Source organism: Vulpes lagopus, chromosome 9, assembly GCF_018345385.1.
Source record: "Vulpes lagopus strain Blue_001 chromosome 9, ASM1834538v1, whole genome shotgun sequence".
NCBI lineage: Eukaryota > Metazoa > Chordata > Mammalia > Carnivora > Canidae > Vulpes > Vulpes lagopus.
Window position 1 is genome coordinate 22,125,183 of NC_054832.1, and position 26,958 is coordinate 22,152,140.

The 26,958-nt window shown below is 35.2% G+C and overlaps 1 protein-coding gene across 1 annotated transcript in view; it reads left to right on the plus strand.

Annotated features, from left to right (window-relative positions):
• Positions 1–26,958, plus strand: part of EIF3H (eukaryotic translation initiation factor 3 subunit H) — a 95,886-nt gene that overhangs the window by 53,955 nt on the left and 14,973 nt on the right. Inside the window, exon 3 of the mRNA XM_041769409.1 lies at positions 26,508–26,675. Within this exon, the coding sequence (XP_041625343.1) occupies positions 26,508–26,675 (168 nt within the window). The remainder of the gene's footprint in view (positions 1–26,507; positions 26,676–26,958) is intronic.

Genomic DNA, 26,958 nt, shown 5'->3' on the forward strand with positions numbered 1-26,958 from the left:
TGCCCATACTATCCCTACCCAAAGCAATCTACAGATTTAATTCAATCCCTGTCAAAATACCAACAGCATTTTTCACAGAACTAGAACAGACAATCCTGAAATAATGGACCCACAAAAGACCCTGAATAGCCAAAGCAATCTTGAAAAAGCAGAACAAAACTGTAAATATATCATAAACACAGACTTCAAGTTATACTACAAAACTGTAGTAATCAAAACAGTATGGTACTGGCACAAAAATAGACACATAAATAAATAGGTAAGTGGAATAGAATTGAGATCCTAGAAATAAACCCACAATTATATGGTCAATTAATCTTTGACAAAGCTGGAAAGAAGAATATACTATGGGAAAAAGACAATCTCTTAAACAAATGGTGTTGGGAAATTTGGTAGCTAAGTGCAAAAGAATGAAACTGTAATAGTTTGTTAACACCTTATACAAAAATAACTCAAAATGAACTAAGGACCTAAATGGGAGACCTGGAACCATAAAAATCCTAGAAGAGAGTGCAGGCAGTAATTTCTCTTGCATTGACCATAGCAGCATTTTTTTTTTTTTTAAGGTATGTCTCCTAAGACAAGGGAAACAAAAGCAAAAATAAACTATTGGGACGACATCAAAATAAAAATTAGCTTTTGCACAGTGAAGGGAAACAATCAACAAAACTAAAAGATAACCTACTGAAGATAGGGAGAAGATATTTACAAAAGACATATCTGTTAAAGTCTTAATCCAAAATATATAAAGAACTTACACAACTCAACATCCAAAAAAGCAAATAGTCCAGTTGAAAAATGGGCAGAACATAAACACATTTCTCCAAAGAACACCTAGAGATGGCCAACAGACACATGAAAAGATGCTCAACATCACTGATCATCAGGGAAAGGCACATCAAAACTACAATGAGATATTACCTTATATCTGTCAAAATGGCTAAAATTAAACACACAAGAAATAAGTATTGATGAAGATGTGAAGAAAACCCTTGGCACTGTTGGTAAGAATGCAAACTGGTGCAGCCACTGTGGAAAATGGTATGAGGGTTCCTCAAAAAGTTAAAAAGGGTTATGATTCATTAATTGTGCTACTGGGTATTATTTACCCACAAAATATATAAATTAATTCAAAGGGATACATGCACCCCTATGTTTATGGCAGTATTTTTTACATTAGACAAATTATGGAAGCAGTTCAAGTGTTCATCAATAGATGAATGGATAAAGGAGATAGTATATATACACAATGTAGTATTACTCAGTTCAGTATATATACAATGTAGTATTACTCAGTTCATTTAAGTGAATGAACTCTTGGCATTTGCAGCAACATGGATTGATCTATAAAGTATGAAGCTAAATGAAATAAAGGAGTCAGAGAAAGACAAATATATGATTTGATTTGTGGAATTTAAGAAAAAGAAATGAAAAAAAAAAAGATACAAACCAAAAAACAGACTCTTAATTATAGAGAAAAGATGATGGTTACCAGAGGGAAGGTGGACGGGGGGATGGGTAAAGTAGGTGAAGAGGTTTAGGAGTATATTGACTTGATGAGCACTGAGTAACTCGAATCATATTGAACTTTTGAATCATATTGTACTCTTGAAACTAATATAACACTGTATTTTAACTATATTGGATTTAAAATAAAAAATAAAATCATTGTGTCTAATCTATCAAACCTTTGAAATAGGAACTTTATATACCCCTCCCCCCCCCGTTTTAAATAGATGGGCATTTCTTTTATAGGATTCATTTTAAAAGTTTGTTTTTAGTAGGTGGAGCTTACTGGTAGTGGTGTTTTGAGGCAGAATTTAAACAGTTGAAGAATGTAATGTGGTAGGCAGGAAACACAGGTTTAGTACATGTTGAGCAATCAAAAAAGTACATGTGAGAGCATATTTTTTGAGTGTCCTTAGGGCTTTTTAAGTACATCTTTCCTCTACTGAAAGCCAGGTTTGTAAAGAATGACAAGTGAGTCAGAACTAAAAAATGGCATTTTGGTCTTGAACCAGAGTCCATATTAGCAGTATTTCATTAAATGTATTCTTTCTTTCTTTTGTTCTTTCGTTCTTTCGTTCTCTCTCTCTCTCTCTCTCTGTCATGGATAGAGATTTTTTTTTTTTTTTTTAGGATTTTTATTTATTTATTCATGAGAGACATAGGAAGAGAGGTAGGCTCTCCATGGGGAGCCTGATGTGGGACTTGATCCCAGGACCCCAGAGTCATGACCTGAGCCAAAGGTGGATGCTTAACTACTGAGCCACCCAGGTACCCCAATATGGATTATTCCACCATCTACATACAGTATTACTTCTAGAGAGATGAGGCTAGAAAAATTGTTCTCATCTGTATTAATGAATTTTATACCTTACTGTTTTTTTTTTTTTTTTTAAGAGAGGTAGAGAGAGTGAGTGAGGATAGGAAGGGGCAGAAGCATAGGGAGAGGGAGAGAATCTTAAGTATTAAGTAGGCTCCACACCCAGCCCAGATCCCATGATCCTGAGATCATGACCTGAGCTGAAATCAAGAGTCAGACGCTTAACTGACTGAACCACCCATGGGTCCCTTTAACAACTTTTTTTGGGGTAAGATTCCTGTACCATACAATTCTCCCATTTAAATTATACAATTCCAGCACTGGGTATTATTCTGTATGTTGGTAAATTGAACACCAATAAAAATTAATTTATTAAAAAAAATTAAAATAAATAAAAATAAATTATACAATACCTTGTTTTTAAATGTATCTACAGATAAATACAGCATCACAGTGGTCAGTTGTAGAGAACATTACCTCCCAAAGAAACCTTGTATCATTAACTGTCATCTCCCTATCCCCCCACCCTCCACCTCTAGCCTTAAGCAACCACTAATTTACTTTCCAATCTATTTTCTGTTTTGTGCATTTCATATGAATGGAATCATAGATTGTGTGGTCTTTGCGATTGACTTCTTTCACTTAGCATGTTTTTAAGATTCATCTCTATTGTAGTGTATGTCAGTACTTCATGTTTTTTGATATACATATTTTTAAGTTGTAAAATATACATATAATAAAACTTGTCACTTAAACAATTTTTAGATATACAATTAAGTGGCATTAATTATAGTCATTATGTTGTACAACCATCAGCACTATTTCAAAACTCTGCCATCATTCCAAATGGAAACTCTATGCCGGGATAGCAATACCTTCTCATTCCTTTTCCCTGCAGCCCCTAATAACCTCATCTGCTTTCTGTGTGAATTTGACTTTTCTAGCTACCTCCTAGTAGTAGAATCATATATTTGTCCATTTGTGATTGGCTTATTCAGAAATTTTTCATGTTCATCCATATTGTTGCATTGATCAGAACCTCTTTCTTTGTTATGGCTGAGCAGCATTCCACATTTTGTTTATTAGTGGTTGGACACTGGACTCTAATACTGCTGTAAACATTTGCATACAGGCTTCTGTGTGGGCATTAGGTTGTAATTTCTCTTGAGCATATACGTAGGAGGGAATTGCTGGGTTGTATAATAACTATGTCTGATCAATTAAGGAAATACCAGAATTCTCTAAAGTGACTAGACCATTTACTTGGGTTTTTTTTTTCTTTTTTAAAAAATCAGAATACTCATTAATTTTGAGCCATTTGCATCACTTAATTGTGATATTAAAACATATCCCATTTAACAGCATGTTTATTGCATAATTTACAGGAGAAGTTCATAAAGCAGATGTGGTTAGGTGAATAATTACAAAGCCATCACCCACATAACGACTACTTTGGTTAAGAAACAGAACATGGATTGCACACCAAATCTCCCTTAGTTTAATGTGCTGATCAGATCATCCTTTTGTTTCCTACTAGAAGCAACTAGTTTTCTGACATTTCTGGACTTAGTCTTTTACAGTTTTGCCAGCTCTGTTATCTGTTATGAATTCAGTTTTGTTTGATTTTTGAACTTAATGTAATAACAGTATGTATTGGGGATCCCTGGGTGGCACAGCGGTTTGGCGCCTGCCTTTGGCCCAAGGCGCGATCCTGGAGACCCGGGATCGAATCCCACGTCGGGCTCCCGGTGCATGGAGCCTGCTTCTCCCTCTGCCTGTGTCTCTGCCTCTCTCTCTCTGTGTGACTATCATAAATAAATAAATAAAAATTTAAAAAAAAATAACAGTATGTATTTTATGTCTTCTTTTATTCAGCATTATATTGTGAGGTTCATCTTCTGCAGTTTATTCATTTTCTACTGTATTCTATTGTGTAAATATATCACATTTTATGTATTCATTCTATCCTCAGTGGGTATTTGTATTGTTCCCAGTTATTATGTGAAATTTCTACATTTTAAAAAAGTTTCTACGTTTTTAAAAGCACTGCACATATCAAGACATCTTATGCTATGCTAAAGTTGGCCATTTACAACCTTTATTTAAAGTATGAATACCAGAGAGAGTTAGACACCATTCTGTGTTTAGAGCTAGTATTTGGAGCATATTCAGAAGAAGGCATTTCACTACTGTCTAATATGTTTATGGTGAGTTTGACAGTAGTTGTTACAGTTTTCCTTGTTACTCAAATTTTTCTTTAGTTTTTCCCAATAATAATATCATAGATAAAAGTGAGGGAAGTAAGGAGTTAAATCGGACTGACTAAATATATATTTACCTTTATTTTTTTATTGTTTTGGACTGACCGTAACATTTTGTTGTATTGCATTTAGGCTGTGGTCAGAATATGCCTCTTGACCTTTCAAAGCACTTTATTTTTAACTATCCTTAACTTGTATTGTAAGTATATATGGGCATTAGTAAGACCTGCTTCGTTCTAGATTGCTGTCTTGGGCATTGTAGGTTTCTTATTTGAATGAATGATTGTTTTTGTGACCAAGTTTCTATTACAAGTAACTTTAAAAGGAATTATGAAGAATTTACATAATTTAGCAGCCCTCATTGTTAGAGGTTTTAAAAATTTAGGTGGTTTTCAATAGGTTTGAAAATTATTTCAGAAATCAAAGCAACCGTGGGAAAAACAGTTTGGAAACGGCGCAGTTTTAAAACCCTATAAAAATGTTCCAGATTAAATAAATGTCTCCTGGCCCTTCTTACTTAAAAAAAAATAATAATAATAATCAGAGCCAAGTAGAAAACACTTCATAAGCCTGTCAAATGGCTGCATTAATTTTTCTTGAATTCCTACATCTATTTGTCTTTAGATGATATAGTAACAAAATAATGGAATTATAAATTGTAGCAGTTGTTTATTTGAAAACTTGCTGGTTGCACTGTTGATTTGTAGATTTTATGATAGCAGTTTGTGATTTATGTCTCTTGCTAGGGCTCCAAGGGTGGGGCAGGCAGAACGTGGATTTCTAGTCCCCTTCTTGAATGTAAACTTAGGTGATTTCTAAAATTAAAATTGTATTAATTTTTTAATATGGTATACAACCTAAAACGCTTTTGGGAATTTTGATACTGCCTCGGTGGCACACTTACTTTTCCATGAACCCCTTTTAAAGGTAGCATGTAAAGTTGTTGAGCGTATTCCATTTCTCGTGTTAACTACTCTGGCTGTCCACATACCTAACTTCAGGCCTTCCTTATCATCTCTGGCCTGAATTATTGCAGTAGCCCCATAATAGATCACCTTGCCCACGTCTTTCTCTTTTGGGTTCATCTTCCACTCCAAAGTGATGCCGTAAAACAGAAGTCTTGACAGTGTCACTCCTGGCTCCTCTCCCTTAAAACCCTTCTCTGATACCTTCCTGCCTGCACAGTGAAAACCAATTCTCCCTGGCCTGTGGCCCTTTCAGATTTGGCTCAGGCCTCAGATTTGGTTTCCATCCCATCTTTTGTTCTTTGTCCTGTGCCCGTGATACAGTATGTGATTGTTTATAGAGTTCCCTAAAAATGTCTGTCTTTCACACCTCTGTGTCTTTGCATAGTGGTTTTCTCAGGCCCGAATACTGCTCACTTGTTCTGCCTGGCAAGCTCTTGCCCATCCTTTAGAAACTAGCACAGGTTTGGAACCTCTGTAAAGTCTTTACTGTTGCCTCTGTTCCATAGTCCCTTGTGCATTAATTCTGCACCCTATATATCTACTGAATTTATCAGAGGGTATTGTTAGTAAGACTTTCTTACCTACTGCGAACTGCTTGAAGGCAGGCCTATGGCTTGAATCAAGGCTGGCTGTCGGCTTTCACCAGAACACCTAGAAATAGATGGCAACTCACTCTGTAATGATTTTGGTAATCTTTTCACATCCTCCTGTTTTTAATGTAAAATGGGTGATTTGAGTCCTTTTAGTCCCTCATCTTTTATTTTTGAGGATATGTAGACTATTATTCTTTCTGATTTGTAGGTAGTCAAGATATGCACAGAACCACCACACATAAAAAAATTCACTTCCACAGAGCTTATCATTGACTTTGAACTTGGTGTAAAATCAATTCCTGATGTCATGCTAAATGCTTTATATTTTAAGTAATATGGTTTTATTTAATCCAGAATATGGAACCCAAAATAAATGTCGTAAATAACATTTGTAAACTATCCCCTAAGGCTTTTGTGATTAGTTCTTTAGTCCAGTAGTTAAGCAGCAGAAATGAGAAGTTAAGTATTCATTCTTTTCATTGATAACTTCCTGTGTTTAATAGTAGGATTAGTCTGTAATTGTGTTCTCTTTTCTTCTGTCAGTAAAGTTTATTGTATTAAAATGTTGGGTAAAATGCAGTGTCTCTTTCATGAGTACTAATGGAAGTAGCTGATAGTGTGAGGTGATGGAAACATTTTATTTCTAAACACTTTTCAGTTTGCAGTTGATTTCTATTACTCTAGGGGACTGATCCTTCACAGCTGTTAGAAAATGTAAGTGGGTTCCTCTCCTGCTGTGCAGATCTTTCCTTGTTTGGGAACCTTTGATGGCACAGTAGGGGCTTTTAAAAGTGTCACAAATGTAAGGCAATTTATACTGCAGTAAAGCATAGAATTTTGTTGTTGCTGTTTATGGCAGAAAATTGAAAGTTAAAAGTAAATGGAGGAGAAAGGCTGCTAAGCATGGTGTGCTTATGAAAGCAGCCTTTTTTGAGTTAATAATACCATCTCTCTGGTTATCTGGACTTGCTAGTTTTCCTTGCCTGTTTCTTCTACCCCAGGTTCTCTTATTGGTGAATTGAAAATAAAAGCAGAATAGATTGATGAATCACAGACAAGAAATAGCATACATCCTGTCTTGATTAATGCCTTGGTTAATGTACTTGGGGGAGGGATGTAATCAGCAATCACATGGTAGAAGGAGTCTATTGAATAGGTATGTGTTTTGATCTGAAGTGTGTACTTATTACAGAAATATTTCTCTGAGTACTCCGTGAGGCCCAGTTGTTAGCATTTTGCTTGAGAAAAAGAAAGCACTCTGTGGCTGAAGAAGGTACTTCTTTAGTACCTTTTTATTCTCCATTATGCCTTTACCACTTAGCATGGAGATTACAGCTATCACGTTGGAATATTAACCTTAGCAACAGATGTGATCCTGAGGCACGTTACACATTTCACCAGATGTTCCATTTCTCTTTAGGGCAAACTTCTGGATTCTTGTATCAAACACTGTAAAAAGTCAGAATTTTAAGTTTATTTTAGACATACTATGGTTGTTTATAAGTAAGAGAGACAAAAGGCACAGCCTTTTATAACCTGAAAGACTGGGTGATTTGCATAATATCAAATAACTTGTTCTGCAACTACACTTTATAAATATTTTCCTAGTCAATATTGTATTCTGTATGAAAAAGTTTGGGAAATACATATATTTCAAGAAGTACTTCTTACGAACTAAGTAGTAAAGTAGTACTCTTTGTTGATTGTGCTGCATATATTTATGATTTGCATACTCCTTCCAAAAGAGCATTTGAAGCAGATATGAGTTCTTGTTAATTTGACAATTTAAAACAATTTATAATTGAACAAATTGTGAATATTCTTAATCATAACATCTGCAGGATGTTGATTTATAAACACTGTAAAATGCCGTGTTGTTTTCATGCTATGCATACTTCCTGTAGTGTATGCTTACAGTTCAAAAGAATTATTTTCTTATCTATTTCCTTCAGTCTTTGAATTTTAGCACTAGTCATAATTTTGAGTCTGGAAAAGATTTCATGATATTCCAAATTTCTTTGTTTTTCCTTCCCATCAATAATGGCCTAGCAGTTTTATGTAACATTAAGGAGTGCTGTTTTGTAAAAGTAGCAGTAGTATCTAAGGAAAAATGCATCATCTTGTTTCTTTGGAATGGTAGGAACAGAATAGCGGCAAAGTAATTTTAAAAGGTGTATTAATTGAGAAAAGGGAAAAGTCACCATGACTTCTCTTTTGGAAACTTTGTGTTCATTATACATCTTCACTTTAGGGGAGATTGAGCAAGAATAGTTTTAAAGTAGGTGTATTATTTCAGAAGATACACTCTCTGTTCTTTCTATTTTGAATCAAATATTTTGGAAAAAGCTCTAGTGTCTATAAGACTTCTATCTGGTGAGACCTTGATCCTGTCCGCCCAGTTTCATCTTGGCTCTCTCTAGTGGTTGTAGCATAATAGCTTCTTTTTAAGATTAAAACAGAACAGAAACAGGTTCTTTTTATTAATAATCAAATGAAAGTTTACAGGTTTGTGATTAGTCTTTTCCAGATAAGGAGTTAATTAGAGACAGATAATATTTTATTCCTTTGAACTCTGTATTTTAAAATTGTACTACTGTAGTAGACAATGCTTATACTCTCCTTGTCTGTAAAATGGGAGCAATAATAATACCCACATCATAGAACTGTTTGGAGGATTATCACAAATACATGAGAAGTGTGTAGGCTACCAATCAGTGAAGGCTCTTAGTCATCTTGTGGCTTTAAAAAAATAAAGATAGCTATAATTAAAAACAATTCAACATATATAACTTGCATGGTTATATAAATCACTCAGTGCTAGTTATAACCTTAGCATTTACAAAACAGCAACTTCATTATAGCTGGAGATGATGTTTTTTGCTTTTGCTCAGTTTTGTTATTGTTTCCTTTTAGTCTTTTCTATGAATATTTTGACATCAACAGTTTTTTTTATTTAAAAACTTCATGATTTAAACATTTTTAGTTTATGTCATCCATCCCTGTGCAGACACACCATAGCCAAATTGAGAAAGTGAAATAGAAATTGTTATGGACTAACAAAATTTATATGTTATTTGTGTCTTCCAAATTTTATAGGTTGAAGCCCTAACTCCCAGTGTGATGATACTTGGAGATAGGGCCATTGGGAGGTAACTAGAGTTAGATGTAATGCTGAGGCTCAGGCCATAGTCTGATATAATTTGGTCTTTACAAGAAGAAACACTGGAGAACTTGTGCATTCATTTCTCTGACATGTGAAGACACAGGGAGAAGTAGGGCAAGCCAGGAAGAAGGCTCTTTCTTACCAGGAACCTGAGGAGCCAGCACTTTGATCTTGGACTTCTCGGCCTCTAGAATTGTGAGAAAATAAATTTCTATTGTTTCAGCCACCCAGTATATGGTATTTTGTTTTGGCTGCCCAAGCACAGTTATATATAAACAAGTGAAGCTCAAAAATGAAGTTAACAGTCAGGTGTAAAGTAGGCAAATTAATCTCTCATACTAAGGATACATATAGGGCACTGAGACAAGAAAAGCCATTCTGTTTACTGTGTGATGTATGGCTCTATCTGCTTTTATTTCTGAGAGCAGGTATCTATTGAAGTTTTTGTTTTATGATGCCATCTGTAAAATGTTATTGTTTAGTAGATGGTGGGAACTGTGATACGTTTTGACCTTAAATATTCATGCAAGTTTAGTTAATTTCTCTGAACAGGCATTTAATGTACTAGTCATAATTCAGTACCAGATGATTATCATCTAAGCAAAGGTCTCTTTGGAAAAGTTCATGCATCACAACTATAGCAGGCAATATTCCACAATATTTTATTTTTTGTAGATTCTCTTGATTAGGTTGTTGAATAGAAGTAACAGGCAATTGGAAGGTAAGACTTTCATTCCCAAGACATGAAATGTTTCCTGCTCAAGTGGATTCCTACCACTTTGCATATCTTTAGTGAAAATTCCATTTTAATTTTGTAGGGACGGTAAAATTATTAGATACAGACCAAACACTTAGGATAATTTTTACTTTTTACCTATTATGAGTAATTTAACAAGAGTATGCACCTTCTGTTCTCTTCAAGTGTGACCTGTGAAGTGTCTCTTGAGGGCATTTGAACTCTGCTGCCTCTGGAGGCAGGAATATCTTTTTAAAGAATATTTTTAATCTGGTTTTGAGAAGTCCTTAGAGAAAAGTATCTGTAACATTGCCTAATCTATATAAAAGTAAAACAGGAGAGAGATGCTTGGAGAGAAAGACATGGTGGCAGTGAAATCAAATAAAGTGGATATTTGCTAATTATTGTTAGTAACTTTTTACTGCTTCAGATGAGACACTGTTCACTTAAATTATGCTATTGACCTCTGTGTTTCGACCTGATTGCTAAACTTCCTTTCCCCGATGAAATGCTTGAGGAAGCACTCTTCTCATCTTTCCAGTACTTTCTTACTCAACAGCCTTCAACTGATTTTAATTTTGCGTTTTGCTGAGAGCTTAGTGTGGCTTGATCCCTTCAGTGTAATGGACAATTCTGTAGTAAATGGACCCTACTTTATGCTCTTTGATCTGAATGTAGCCTTTGACATTTCGAATTTCTGTCTCCTAGACCCTCTGCTGCAATTCCATAGGAACATCTGGTTTACCTCTTGAAATGCTTCTGTTGCTGAACTCCTCAAATTCTTGCATCTTTCTTTTGCTTTTTCTCTCCCTATCTTATCTGTATCTTTAAACTTAACTATCACTTTTGTGAGCATGTGAATTTTGTTACGAATTAAAGAACAGAATGTACTCTGTTTGAACTTTTAGTTCTTGCTAAGTTTTCCTTTTTAAAATCTGTTTTTTGAATTATAAAAAGGCAATAGAATATTTTAGAAAATTTGGAAAATAGGAAAAGATACTCATCTTATAGCTTTAACAGTGGTTGTTAATAATTTGGTATATTTCCTTCAACTTAGAATGCTTTTTAAAATTTAAGATGTCTAAAAATTTTAATTTTAGTGTTTCTACCTTTTGTATCAGTCTCACATCATAGATCATATTGTGTTATTAAATGGTCTTCACCATCGTTGTTAAAGCTGTACTGTAAACACTTGAAGGCATGAACATACCATAGTTAAATGTTCCTGTCACCAGACATATTGGGTAGTTCAAAAATTTTTATGACCTCTTAATAACAACTTTTTCCCCCCGAAATGTGAATTATAATCTTATTGCTGATTTCTAGTAGAGGAATCAGTTATAGGACATAAGCATTTTTATGTCATATTGAAAAGAAGGTGAATTTGGTAGCTGGGAAAGGCTAGTTTTGAGTACTGGTGGTTGCCTTTTTTATGAACAAGTTACTCATGTGACAAATGGAAAAAACTGAGACCTATCTTAGTATGAAATATGGGGAGTGTCTGATTTATTGATTGAAATATAATAGGTGCTTAGTAATTAGGAATTACTGTGACACAATTATTATTACTGTGGCTGCCTGAAAATAGGTTTTATTGACTTCTTGAGTCATTTCCCCCCTTTCCCCAAAGTTTTTAGTCATTTATGAAACTTTTTCAAGTGGTGGCATAATGCCATCAGAACATTTGTGTGTTTAAGAAAAACTACAGTGACATATTTTTTAAATCAATAAAGTTTTTTCCAGTACAAACCTAAAATAATACTTTCCAAAGAATTATTTCCAAAAATAATGAATTTTGTAGCTAAGAATGGTCAAATCCCGACTACCAGAGCATCATTCATAGCAGTACTTTCTTTTAAAGCACAAACAAGCAGAAGTCACACTGTTGCAGTGAACCTTATAAAACAGCTGCAGAGTTAATGACAAATACTATGTTTGGGAACAAAGAGTAGCTATGTTGTTTCTTTAACAAAATGACTGTTAAATACTATTGTTTAATACAAGTGATACAGTATGTAAAAACACTGTTTTAAATGTTCATGTTACTAAATACTCATTCAGCTTCACAATTGATATGCACAGAAGCATTTCTTCTAACCTAACATGTATGTTGTTCTTCTATAACAGAGAAGTGCAAGGTAATTTTCTTGCTCATCATGGAAGATCCATGATTGAAGAGGGGAGAGTTTTCTTTAACAATTATTTTGTGAGCTGTGATACAGTCTGGAAAAAAGTATGTTAGGATCAGTACTGGTGAATACAGTTTTGTTTTTAGCAAGAAAAGGGCGTTACCACAGTGCTCACCCACACACCACTTTGTTTACAGGGAACAGCTTCATTGACTCTAGAATTTTCCTCCTATATCCTCCCTTTTTTGTACCTGAACATCAATGAAAGTGGGTTGCATTTTTTTTTTAATCAGTGATGTCTAAGAATTAAAATTGCCAGCCCTCTTTCCTTCTTTTTTTTGTACTCAGTGGAATTTTAGATTTCATAAAATAATGTTGTTTCCTAATCTTAGTTTAGTATGGAGGGAAACAGTGAAAGTAATGAAATTAAAATTTCAACCTCTGAGTGTGTTTGTCTTTAGAATATGCTGAATGAAAAATCTGACCCTGCTTTTCCAGTACTACCTAGCAGGAGAAAGATGTCTGTATGAATCTTTGACATTAAATTTTTATGCTTTCTTTATGACAGTGCCGATAAAAGCTATTTCCATTTCTTCAAATAATTTGCTAAAGGTGGCATATTTTAGCTAAACATGTAGTAACCTAACTAGCATTACAATTAAGTAAAAAATCACAACTTTTAATTTTAAAATTGTGATCCTGGGATAAGTAGATTGTTTCCACTTTACTAAGTCTTGATAATTTTAATTTATTTGAGGAAGAAGTTGATGAGATTGCTGTGTATATTTTAAAAACTACATCTAAATATGGCAGTAGGACATGAATAGCTCCAGAGCTTAATAAAATCAAGGGTTAAAATCTAGTTTCCAGAATTTCCCTAATTGAAATAGTAGTTTTTAGGCCTAATGTGTTCCTTGGACAGATATATATGTAGGGTCATCTGACAGTAACAAAACACTTGTTGCATTTCCTGATAACCTGTAAGTCTCTTAGATATACCACCTATAACCCACATCATCCATCTCCAGGTTGTGTGTTAAACCCTGGACATCACGCACAGCATCTCTGTCACAGATATACAGTAGTTTTGTTATTGTTCTTAATTTTAATCAAACTTTTATTTATATAACTAAAATTAGGATAACAACATTTTTTAAAATTTGAAATTGGTGGTTTTCATGAGTGCCAAATGTCCAATAAATGATGTACCAGATGATACAAGTTTGAGAGACACTGTTCCACTGCTTATTTGTCTGAAATAAGTGTTAGAAAGAACATTTGATGCCTCTTTCAAAACTCCTCCTTCTTCAGGGTTAGCCCGAGGCCTTTTTTTTCTGTGTGGGGAGCCCACATATACTTGTTAGTCTAGAACTCTTGTCACCTTTTAAGCTAGGATCCTTGTTACTGCCCCTGCTCTTCTGACCTACGCTTGTCGTTAGAGTTTCTAGACCATATTTTTTAGTGAAACTGACTTTTTTTCATTTATCTCTGTGGAATATTAGCATCTAAAAGCATTATAGAGATCATTGATTCCAACTTCAAAGCTTAGCAAAGAAACACAATGAAATTTTATTTCTGGAGGATTTTTATCTGGTCCTTGCTTTAAAACTCTTGTCATCATTATCATGTGATAAGCATTAAACCAAATCATTTTTCCAGTTGAGATAAAGTCTAGATGGTTTTAAAACTGTATCTTTAAGGACAGTTTGGTTACTTGGAGGCTTTCCCCTGCTTTATTTTATTGTATTTACTGGCAAGGCCAAAATAGAATTCAGGTCTCCTGTTTTCTCAGCCTGCGAATATTCTTTTGCACTGCATTATTTGGCAGAGTAAGAAGCCAGGTCTTTGACTCCCAAACTTGATTTCCTGGTTGTTATTAACAGAGATAGTTTCTTCATTTTAAATGTGCAGAGAACTATATAGGATTGCCCAGATATTTTCTTGAGGGAACGTTTAAGCATTTGTGTAGATCCAGGAATGCTGGCCATCACTGTGTGTGTCATATCTGCTCTTCTCTACTAGAATGTCAGCTGCAGGAACCTTTCTGTCTTCATTGCCCAGTGCTGGACAGCACCTAAAAGTCTGGCAGAATAAATACTTGTATGAATATATGAAGAGATGAATGTGTGAATTTGCTGTTTAAGATTTTTCTCCCCCAGAATATGAGGAGGAAACATCTGTAAGACATTTATAATGCCTTTATCTAACCGACTATTGTAATCTTTTCTGCAAGGGAAAAAATGTGTGTCTGTATATACACATATATACACACACAAACACACAGACACACATACATACACACACCCTTCGGAGATGAAAGAGAGTTTTTGTTGTTTTAAGGTAATATTACCTAGTTTGAAAATGCTTTGAAACATTGCAAATACTCTGATTAAACTCAGCTTTTTAAGGAGATACTGTTTGGTTTGCCTTTGGCATAATTTCAAAAGCCTTGGCATAAGTTGTGAGCTCTCAGTATCTATGGACACTGCTGTGAGGGACAGCTTTTTTTTTTTTTTTTTTTTTTTTTTTGTGGGGTGGGAGAAATAATCTGAAACAAATTCAGAGAAAGTAAAACAAAGATAGCCCTTCCTAGATAGTTATTTATGCTTCCCTAGATATTTATTTATTTATAGTTATGCAGTTTATTTCTATCAGTGTAGCCCATAGAGGTTAATTCTATTTCAAACATCTGGCAGGATCTTGCCTGCCAATTGCGGAAGAGAATTATTTGGTCTGTTTTGTAGCCTTCCAACATCTTTCTGTAGTAATTTTCTTGCTTTTCAATGATTTTTGCTTCCTCCTACACACTGTATTTCATCTTCCTCACTAATCCAAGAGGCCTTCCATAGAAAAACATCTTTAGGAGCTTCAGATTACATAGGACAGCTGATTAGATATGTCTCCGTAATGGCATGTAGAGATCTCTGTAAAAACTCTAAAAGATAACAGGGTTACTGAATTGCCTGAGGATGGTGTTAGTGTTAGTGTGTGTCTGTAGAGCTGTATTGCCAAGGTACATTTGTATCATAGCAGAATATGATTGGTTTTTAGAATATAGTATTTTTGGTGGAGACCAACCTCTCCCCCCAAAATGTGTATTCTTCCCAAATAGAGAAGGGTTATTTCTCTTTTAGGATCACAACTCCCTCCCTACCTTTAGAACAGTTTTAGCTTGTAAGGCACTGTCGCTGTGTGGGTAAGCGCATGTTTTCTCTTGGCCATTTTGGGAATTACTAGTCTTGGTCACAGATTAGTTTAGGTGAAGCCTCCATCCAGCTTTCTCCATGATGGACTTCCTGGTCTTGGTAGGACAAGGGTAAAAGTGACATTGTTGAGTATCTTGCTGAAAGTTGGTGTTTTCTCTGGTCCTTTGGCCTGCCATTCTTACTCTTCTGGATAGTGTTACCTTTAGTGATCTCATTGCTGTTTGTGCTGCTATTTGGCTACCCCTGAAGTGAACCGATTATTGCTTCACACCTAGCCCCTTCTCCTCTCCCCACATACATAGAGAGGAGTGGTAATCCCTAGGTGGGACCACATTTGGCCTGTCCTCCATGACTTCTCAGTACTGGTTACTCATCTTTTGGATCTTGAATCCCTTTGAAAATTTAGTGAAAGCTTTCGATCTTCTCTCTACAAGAGTGCATGTGCATATGGTTTTGGGAAAAGGAGATTGTAACAGGAAAGGCAACATGGCCTCATTAAAAACAAGCCATGGGTTTTCTAACCTCAGATTTATTGTGGCTGCCATAAGGATTTCTGCTTGATCATTTTCTCAGCATAGAACTCTTATGTTCCTTCTCCTATAAAAGTAAGTTTGGACGAAGCAGAGCGTGTGGGGAAAGAGGTGAGGGGCACACAACACAAAAAAAAAACAGGTGAATGGAGAGTGGATTTTAGTAATCCATAGGAAATTGTTTGCCCTTCCTAACCTTTTCTTTAACTCTGGTCATTTGCCATTTTTGCCAGCTTTCTCTTCTTTAATTAGTAGTTAGGGATATTCTTCAAAGACTAGGCCCCTTAGGCTTTCTTCTTATGGCATCTTTAGTACTGGTTTTCTAGTCCAAATTGTCATGATGTTTGAAGGTAAAGGAACCTATCTTTGGAAAGTTGAGGCTGCCGGAGTGGATCATCTCTCTAAGCAATAGGAGCATGTTATAAAGCTGTTTGCTATATCTGATTGAGTTTACTATTTTACTTGGAGTGGCAGTATTTCCAGTAGCCTTTACCTAATTCCCATGTAAGCTGTCATTACTGCTCATTCTTCCTTCCCATCCCCACTGGCATTCTGTGTTGTTTTTAAAGTCACCTGTTGGGAGGGGGCAGGGGACTTATTTTCTTTCTTTGGAAGAGTTGCAAATGGAATCAGGAGATAGAAACTTATATAGTACAATGCAATTATATTGTTATATACACAGTAATAATAGAACACCCAAGATTACCTTTTCTTGAAATCTAATTTCTGTAGCTTGTCTCTTTCTTTATTGAATCTGTTCTTTATTGTGCAGAATATAATTAGCTTATAGTTTTAGTATCTAAGAAGTAATTTTTTTGGTTTAATAATCTTTTCTCATGCTAGATTGTTTTTTTGATCATATTCATATTTGTACATATGAATTCAGTTTCATGTAATGGATGTTACAGATTCATAGACTTTTTTTTTTTTTGTAGTCACACATACAACCTCTAACCTCCTTCTCTGTTTTCCTCATTCCCTCCTACTCCTGATATGGAAATGGGCAAAAGAGAGTTTATATGACACTTGGAGACCAAGTTAATCAAATCCAATTTTCCAAAACCTTTTCCTTCACTCTAGATAAGTGCCATGACTTCTCAATTCTAAGTAGCATTTCTGAATAATAGATGATGGTGAAGACCTATTTAATTCTTCTTGAGGTTAACTACTTTCTAAAGTAGGTACTGTTTTCCCTCTTATTTTACAACAGAGCAGACCTAGGCCAAAATAATTTTGTGTAGGTTATACAACTGATATGTGTTAAAGATGGTGTCTTGGCTCCAGCTGCTGTAACAAAATATAATAGACTGGTGGTTTAAACAATAGGAATTTATTTCTCAGTTTTGGAGACTAGAAGTCCAAGATTAGGGTGCTACAGAGCTGGCACGTTTCACTGTGACTTCATATGGCACAGGTAGTCCATACTGCCTGTGGTTGGAGATGTGGTTGGGAGAGAGAGAAAGGGAGGAAGCCGACTCTGTGGTGTCTCCTCCTGTTGTATCTACAGGGCACTAATCCCATTGTGAGGGCTCTACCCTCATGGCCTCAACTGAACCTGATTACTTTCTAAAGACCCCATCTCTAAATACCATCACCTTGGAGGGTTAGGGCTTTAAATAAGAATTTTGAGTGGATCATAATTCAGTCTAGAGCAGATGGTATTTAGACCAGGTTGGCTACTTTAGATTCTGAGTAGTCTGGAACCTTGTTCTATTCCCTGCTCCCATAATTTAGGAGTGCTAGTACCCAGATTATTTGATAAGCATGGTAAATGTAGGCCAGTTAGCCAGCAGTAGAAAATTCTTTTGATACATACTGCATATATATGCCTTTAATGTCATATGTATTGCACAGTTCTTTTGCCAGAAAACATGGAAAATAAGGGCAAGAATAAGTAAGAAAACAAAAATCATGTATGATGTCACTCCCTGGAGAACTATTGCCATTACCATTTTAGCATATTTCTTCCTAGTCTTTCCTGCTACAAGGAGGGAGGAACCCAGTTTGTTCACATATTGGCATTTATATGGTTTATAGTTTTATATTCTGCCTTTTTTCCTAGTAGCATCTCATGAACATTTTCCCAAGTCATTTTTAAATCTTTAAGAAACATTCTAAATGCCTTGGAGAAAATAAATGTGAGACCAGTTCAGACAGTAGATAGCTATATAAGCTGAATATGAGCAATGTGGTCAAGATTAGGGTTTTGGGGTGGGATGGATAAAGTCAGTGTATATGTTTATAGTGTGTAGTATCTATGGGACTTTCTCCTGAAAATGCTCAGTAAGCACAAAGCCATGTGGGCTGGAGGTAAATTTTTTAAATTGCCATCATTATATGGTTGGAAGTGGAAATCACCATTTTCCAGCTGGAGAAATTAAAGCTCAGAGAGATAAATGCATTAACTACCACCAGCTTGTTGGGCAGCCATATTGAAGAGGGCACTTTTTAGAAAATGGTGTCACTATAACTTTATGAGGCTCCCAGCACAGGTGGTGCTCAGTAAATGGTTTCAGTACAGTTTTGCTTGTACATTCCAAACAGTACCTCTCAGAAGTGATCATTTGTTCTCCATTATGAAACATTACTGCTCACTGCTAAAACATCTCATTCTATTTTTCGAACAACTGGAGTTTGAATTGATAGGGGATGAAACTTTTAAGATTTATTTATTTATTAGAGGAAGAAGTGAATATGTGCATGGGAGGGGCAGAGAGAGAGAGAGAAGGGGAGAGAGAAAGCTCTTAGCAGACCGCTGAGCCCAACTTGAGGCTCAATCCTATGACCTTGAGGTCACAACCTAAGCTGAAACCCAGAGTTAGACACGCAGCTGACTGTACCACCCATGTGCCCCGGGGGATGAAAATATTAATTCATTTTGGCAGCCCTTTCTTTTCTCCTCTTTCTCTTCCCCTCCTCCTTCCCACCTCCTTCTTCCTCTTCTTCCTCCCTCTTCCTTCTTCCTCTTCTATAGACTGTTTTATTTGATGTAACAAGTACTCATGAGGCCATTCTTTCCTTGTTTTACATTAAAAACTCAGATTTATAGGAAAGGTAAATCAAGTGTGATTATTCTATTACAGAAATGTCTTCTGTTTCTCAAAAGATTGCACAGTAGTTTTGCTTTGAAACCTAGTACTAGTACTAGGGAAACTAGTACTAGGAAAAGTCTTACCAACTTTGAGCTCTGATGTTTTTCTCCCTTTGGATAATATAAATGACCATATTTCCCTTACTGCTTTGATGGCCAGGTTGCTCAGAGCCAAATTTGTGTATTCAAATGAAAATATCTATGGTTTTTACTTGATTTTGTTCGGGTCTCTGCCTCACCTGCAATTTCTCCTTTACGTATTCTAACTTATACTTTGCCTAGTCCTGATTTACTGATGGTTTTAGATGTTTTAAAGTAAGCTAATTCATGTCCTTTGTGAACATGGTTATGTATTTATAAAATGTTATATATGTGTATATATATAATATATATAATTTATTATTAGTTGTGACCTTTTTAGTACATTAACAACAATCATGTTTTTGAAATACTCTATTTTTTTCTGAATATTTTCACTACTTAACTTTGGGCCAGAATTAATGTAGTACCTGATATATAGCTGTAAATATAACAGAGGTATTACTTGTCCTCATGAAAGAGCTTGTAACCTAGTATGAAACATGTATTTTTCTGAATCCAGAGATTCTCCTTTGATCTTCTAACATATCATCCTTATAATTATATCAAGAGGTAGCAGTGGTCAACAGGCTGCTCTTGAAGATAGAATTCTTCAAGATTATGGGCAAGGAGATCTATAGCCTTTGTCTCATTCAGGTGAATTCACTTTGTATAAGCAGATCTCAGATGACATATAGTTAACTTCTTAGTTGCTCTCTCTGTCATCCAGTTACCTGCATGTGTTTTCATGACCAAGGGCATAAATGTATATACATTTTAAATTTCATGACCTCAAAGAAATAAAGATCTCTTGGTTGTGTTTCATGATTTGGTTGTACAAGATGTACACGTTATTTTCTGTAAAGAGTCCAGTTTATTTCATAAAAGACTTTTTAGAGACACATAAAGACCTCAAAAAAAAAAAAAAACCTCCTGATTTCCTGTTTTCAAAGCTCTTACTTGTCTTAAAAGATAGCCCCCCACCCCCTTCCTTATCTTCATCTTGGCATTTAGAAGAAATTATTGGTCAGAATTCATAAACACTTTAAAGAAGAAATTAAACCACCCAGGACAAATGAACTATTGAAAAATATTTCTGTAAGATTATTAAGAAAAGTAGTATTTTTCATATTCTACTCTAGATAGAGTAGAATATATATCAGGCACTTAATGTGAAAAATGAACTGTTACCAGAATCCTTAAGCATTCACAGGGGTGGCCTTAATAACAGATGTATTAATTGAATAAAAGGATGAATATATGATTCAGACTGGGTGAAGAGAATATGAAGTTATTCCATAATTCTCTTCACTCAAAGTAGACTCTTATTTAAGGTTTTTTTTTTTCAAATGCACATTCTGTTTGCTTAAATCTACATCTGCTACTAGCTTTGAACACTGCCTGAAACGTATGTGCAGCTTGGCAGAAAGTCTGATATAAAGAGGAAAGCACAGAATGGTTTGTCTTGTTAAATAATGAGGCAAAGCCTTCACAGTTCATAGCCTATCAGTGCTCACTGGTGTCCCATGCTACTGCTGGGAAAAAAGCTTGTAATTATTTTTTTAAAAGTCCTGCTTAGGTTAGCCCTTGAGCTAAAACAGCTAGGAAGTTTTGATGTATTCCACTTCCCTGTCATGTTTGTTGAAATCATTGATTTGTTTCAGGTTGTGGGGTTTTGTTTGTTTGTTTGCTTTTAAAGCCATTTGCATCTCTAGATTGAACTTAGTAGGTTTCTTTGCTTGAAGAGAGCATTTATACTAGTTCTGGTGGCTGTTCCCTTACTTGATGTATTTGTACAAGCCATTTTTGATCTAAGCCAGTTCTTAGTTACAAGGTAGTATTGCCGTAAATTTCAAATAATAACATAGAATGCAGTGTTGAGAAGTTTGATTACATATTTGTGATAACTATGGACTTGCATATTTAACAAATCTTTTTAGGTAGTTTTTAACTTAAAATCTTGCTGGTATTGCTAAATTATTTGTTGATTTAGTGGTCAAACATGCACAAGCTGTGTTTTCTCAAAATCTAGAAATTGTATATTTCTGTTGTGTTAGTGTGTTATGCTTTATTGGCTCAAAAATAATTTACACTTTACCAGTAAAAGGAGATGAAATTCTGTCAGTGGTTGCCTGGGCTTTGGAGTCAGAGAGTCTGAAGTCAGATTGAGTCCTGCCACTTTTCAAGCTGTGGTAAGCAGTTTTTCTAAGAGGTTTTCAGTAATGGTGATTATGATTAGCTCATTAGAGTTATTGTGAGGAATAAAGTCAAATAACATATGTAGACCACTTCGCAGGAAGTCTGACATAGTAAGTGCTCAATAAGTGCAAGTTTCTCTCCTGGTGTTTAGCTCTGTCCTTTGCATCTAGGCTGTGTGTGTGTGTGTGTGTGTGTGTGTGTATTTTTATATAATTTTATCATTTATTTTTATTTTAAAATAATTTGTATTTATTCAATAATAGTGTTCAGTCATTAAATGAAACAGTACATCTATTAAGTTGTCTTTAATTTCTAAAATTTAAATTAGGTCACATTATCTTTTAAAAGTTCCCTAATAAGATATCTATAAAACCCTTTTTTTTCCTTCCTTAGTCTGACATACATTAATCTTGAGTTTTGGACTATGTTAGAGCTTTCACTTTCTGCCTTCAGCTCATCACAGCCTAGCCTACTGTGGCAATTTGTTTTTTTACTGAGAGATTATATTTCAGTAAGGCTCACTTAAAATAATAAAATAAAAAAGATGATTTTAAAGATGAGGGTGAGGAATTGAAGAATATTGATTAACTATTCTGAGCTAAGAAGCTTCTAATTCCTTGTTCTTCTCAGTGATATTCAGGACTCAACTCTTAAAGGTTTTTTGTTGTTTGCCAGTGTAACTCCAGATATAGCATTTAAATATAAAACAACATATTATTTTCAGTGTTTTCATATTTGGAGATAAAAACATGAGAAAGCCTAACAAATGTGGTAGATTTTTGAAAGGAATAGTTATTGGGCAGCCTGCCTCAGTTAAGACAGTTTTAGCTCAAGGCAATTTAAAATTGACTGTTTTGCAAAGAGGATATCTGGAAAAAGTGAATGTGAATATACTGGTGCCAAACTTCGAACAGTTATTCAGTGTTGTAAACCAGGCTCCCCTTTGCTTGGGAGAGGCTTTACCAATTAAGACAATTCTAGAGGTTGAAGAGATTTATAAAGCTTCAGCTCATTTTTAATATCCTTCCAAATTTTGTATACCACCCCAGTTGCATGTTAATAAGTATAGCTTTTGTATTAGTAATTTGAGTTGGCTTAATAGTAACTACCAATTCGTTTTTGAAATTTATTTGCTGTGTACTGTTTCTCCTTGGTCAGTAGGATATTTGCTTTTTAGACTAAGAATGCTTAAAAATTAAAAATTTCTTTCCTAAACTTTTCACTATACAATTCTGATCTAAGCCCTTCTGTTGGATATTACCATGATTTAAAAATCGTCCCCCTCCAAAAACAATTTTCCTCTTGCTCTTCATCTTTGGGAACTCCCCCAGGAATATTATTAATTCAGAAGCAAATATCATTGGTTGAAATTGCTGCTTGGGCTTCTTTTTGTTAAATATGAGAATTTTAGAACGAAAGTGAAAGTGTGCCTAGTCCTAGACCAACCCTCAAAGATGCCAGGAAGTGCTCCTTATTTCATTGACCTGCATTAACAATAGGGAGTTGTGGTACTTTGTATTCAAGGAGCCTCATTTTTTCCTTTCTTCTCGTTTTATTTTTTTATTTTTTTTATTTTTTGCTGTTATTCGCTCGAGTTCTGAGGTGTGAGGCACTTCCTAGACAGGGGTGAACCTTATCTCTGCCTAGACAAATCTTTTATGTCTTCCTCTTACAACTCGAGTCCAGCTGAGCTCGGAGAAAGTTAATATGGCTCTATCTCCCACTCACCCAGAGCCTCTGGCTTGGGACAAGGCATTCTCACAGCCACTTCCAGAAAGCAAAAGCTTCCTCCTCTCTCCTGTTACCTTAGTATTGTAGCTGAATTGGGTCTCTTGTGTGCCTTAAGTACCCACCTCCAGTGTAACTCCTGAGAGGAACTACATAGCCATAAAAGCAGTGGCATTCACCTGGGAGATTAGAGTCTGCAATGATCCATCCTTACTTTCCTGCATAAAATTTACTGGCACGTCACTATGTCACGATTTTTCCCTTGTGTCTTCCATAGGCCAGAGGGGTAAATAGGTGTTAGCTCGTGTGGCAGCTCAGATCATTTGGTGGAAGCTGCCTGGAGCATGGTTTTGAGACCATTTTCATGGGATAGTCTGCTGTGCATTTCTTATCCTTACTTAGGTTTATGAGGGTTCTTTTGCAGGATTGGTTTTGTGCTTTTTGAAAATTTGGGTTGGAGGAGAAAGAAAGGAAACACTAGGTGGGTAAAGGAAGAGAAGACTTGTCTTTGTCATCATTAGAAGGGAGGACACACACTGAAACGTCTGCAGAGAAAGCAGTTCGCTTGGCTGGCTGTGAGGTTTTTCTTGTTCCTCAGTTTGTATATAGTAGAAAAGCATATCTTCATATATATATTTTTTTTTTTAATTGAATTAAACTTACCTCTTTGAACTGTGCACTTACTGGAGGCTCATATGAATAGTCCTGGTAAGGACTGGGCCTCAGTGTACCCCAACTTTACTTTGAAGCTGCAGCTTCAAAGATGAGCCCCAGTGCTCATCTTTTCACAGGTCACTGCAGTCCTTTTATTTTTTAAAGATTTATTCATTGACTTTAGAGGGAGCATGAGCAGGAGGGGCAGAGGGAGAGGGAGAGAATCTTAAGCATACTCCCATGCTGAGTGTGAAGTCCGACATGGAACCTGACTTGGGGCTCAATCTCATGACCCTGAGGTCATGACCTGAACTGAAACCAAAGAGTTGGATGTTCAACTAACTCTACCACCCAGGTGTCCCATCACTTGCAGTCCTTTAAGATCCTATCTTTTTTGTGCCTCCAAGACGACATTCTTTGTGTTTTTTAAAGTTGAGTTTCATGTAGAATAGGTCCAGAATATATTTTTTGTGCAATAGTGAAATTCCAGTGCCTTGTAGATTTTTAGAACCAATTTATCAACTTACTTGTCTTGTTCCTACCCCTTACATTTTAATACTTATTTACCATATTTAGGTCATATGAAAACTCTTGTGACCTTAAAAATAGGTTTTTATTAGAGCCTTGCAAACTCATCTCTCTATTTGTAAATTCTCAAGAAGTGAATACACTAGAGCAGTGGTATCTCCCATAGACAAGCCTTCTATTCCTTAGTCTCTTCCTACCTGCGAGGAATACTTTATTTTCATTCTTGTCCAAGGGGCTGTAAAGTAGGTAAGATTCTGAGTGAAGAAGGAATTTGGAGGTTTGCTACTGATCATAAAGTTCATTTTACCTCCTGCATCCTGAAAATGCTATTATAAAACATTTTGTATTGAGGCTATTTGGGGAGTGACTTAGTAAGATTACCAACTCTTTTTCAGAGGAATGCATTTTTAAGTATCAATGCATGCTGGAGGCTCTGCTTAGTTTGTAGTAAAATTACTACTTATAATTAGCATATTCAGTGAACACTGTGAAGTCAAAACATTTTGACTGTGATGTGCTCTCAAATCTTTCTGGAGATGGGAAGGTTGAACATCGGATAAGGAGCAATAACTGGACAGCAAGATTCCCCATAGAAAAAGAATCTAAGATCTAGTATAAGAACCTAGATCCCAAGATCCCAAGTCTTCTGACTGAATCTAACTTCTGCTTATATCACACCTAAATTGTATATTGGCAGATATTTTGGAAATACTGATTTTAAAAAATCATCCTACACAACCACGTTTGTACTATCAGTTGCTTGGCAATCTCTCCCCATCTCTTCCCTACTCCTTTAAAATGAATAGTAAATTTAGTCTGACTCCTGTTGTAGTTGTGATATTGGAACTTTGTGTGCATTAAATTTGATTTTAAATTCCATTAGACAAAAGAGTGATTTTACTTTAAAAGACGGAATTTTAAAGCAGAAAGAGACCATAGCAATGGTTCTATATCATATTTTTGTGGTTGGTGTGTATGAATCTGTTGAAGGAAGTCTGTTAGGTGCTGGAGAGACAAAAATTTAAGTAAAAGGTGATTGATATACGATTATCATATTAATTTTATACCACTTCTTCTTGAGGCCATCATATTGTATATAAAAAGAAAAACTAAAAAACTCAATTCTTGAATAGTTAAAAAGTTGGCTGCCATATTTTATCATGAGAATTATAACCTTCCTTGGAATAGCAGATTTATAATTTCTTTTCCTAGTAACAAATGTTGAAAAATAAGATTGTGACATCTGAGGGAGGTTCTTTTTTACTTCATGATCCTGAATCTTGTTTGTTTTATAAAACCGTAGTGCTATAACCAAGGAATTCACAGGCATATCATTTTACTTTTGCTAAAACTTGATCGAGAGTTTTAAAAATGAAATGGTAAGATTCCAAGTTAAGCAAATATATTTATTCCACATAGCTGTACATTCATTATAATAGAAATAGCTTGGATATTATGTTGACTATAAAATTTTCTCCTGTATTACATACTTGCTACTCATTATTGGGCTTTATTGCTTCTTAAAATCTTTTACTTGTTATAGTCTTAGTTTGCACCTATTCTAGAAATATTGCTTTAAGTTAATGTTATACATTATAGTCATTAATTTGATGAAATTATAGCCTTTCAGCCTTTTCATTCTATACATGGTGATTAACATATAACTAATGAAAAATTAATATCTGTTACTTAACACAGAAGAACATACAAATAAAAAATTATTTTTAAAATTTAGCATATGCAGCAGGGGGCACCAGATGAAGGCAAAAATGAATTCTTATATTTTTAAATCAGCTACAGCTTGTATTCTGTTCATATTTAAATAATATGGTAGTTAATTGTTTCCCTATTCATTCTCTTGATGATTTTAACCTCTCAGTTCTAAAAGCTGAGTTGAAAGAGACTTTGATAAGTATTCTCACTTTACTAATTCAAATGAATGTCTTAAAACCAACCAGTTTAGCAAATAGACAAATTTTTTTCTTAAAGATTTACTATTTTTTAAGAGTTTTAAGAAATGAGTGAAAACTACATTTAATAAATAATTTCTTGTTTAGAACAAGGCATTAATGTGTTCTTAGTAAGTTTTCTACAGTAGGTCGTTTCATTACTGAAAAAAGGAAAGCTTCAGTGATTTGAAATGATTTGAAAGCTTAAGTTCGTTTTTGTTATATGTGAACTGATTGAATTTTAAACCTGGAAACCTGTGCCCTTTAGCTAATAAATGGTTGTGTAAAAATTCATTTCCAAAAAATCTTGTTTTTACTATTTGTAGCATCATTAGTTTTTCTTTTACCCCTCTGTCCCTGTCATCTAGTCCAGTATCAGATGGAAATGATGCGCAGTCTTCGCCATGTCAACATTGATCACCTCCATGTGGGCTGGTACCAGTCCACGTACTATGGCTCGTTCGTCACCCGAGCACTCCTGGATTCTCAGTTCAGTTACCAGCATGCCATTGAAGAATCTGTCGTTCTCATTTACGGTTAGTAGGAGTTTCCTTTATTATTCTTTTCTTCCCTTAATGTTATTAGTACTATTTTTGCTTTCTGTCTTTTTGCCTCTAAGAGCAGCCTGGCAGGCCTTCTCAAGTAAATACCAACCCTGTTTCTGCAGCAGCCTCAGCAGCAGCTAAGTCTAGACAGGGTTTCCTTCTTTCTGTTTATTTTTCTTGCTATCAGAGCCCTGATGTGTACATTTTGGAATGCTGGAGTAGCTGCTTCATTTTTATTCCTCCATCTCCCCTCCCTCATTTGAAGGGGCTGGTG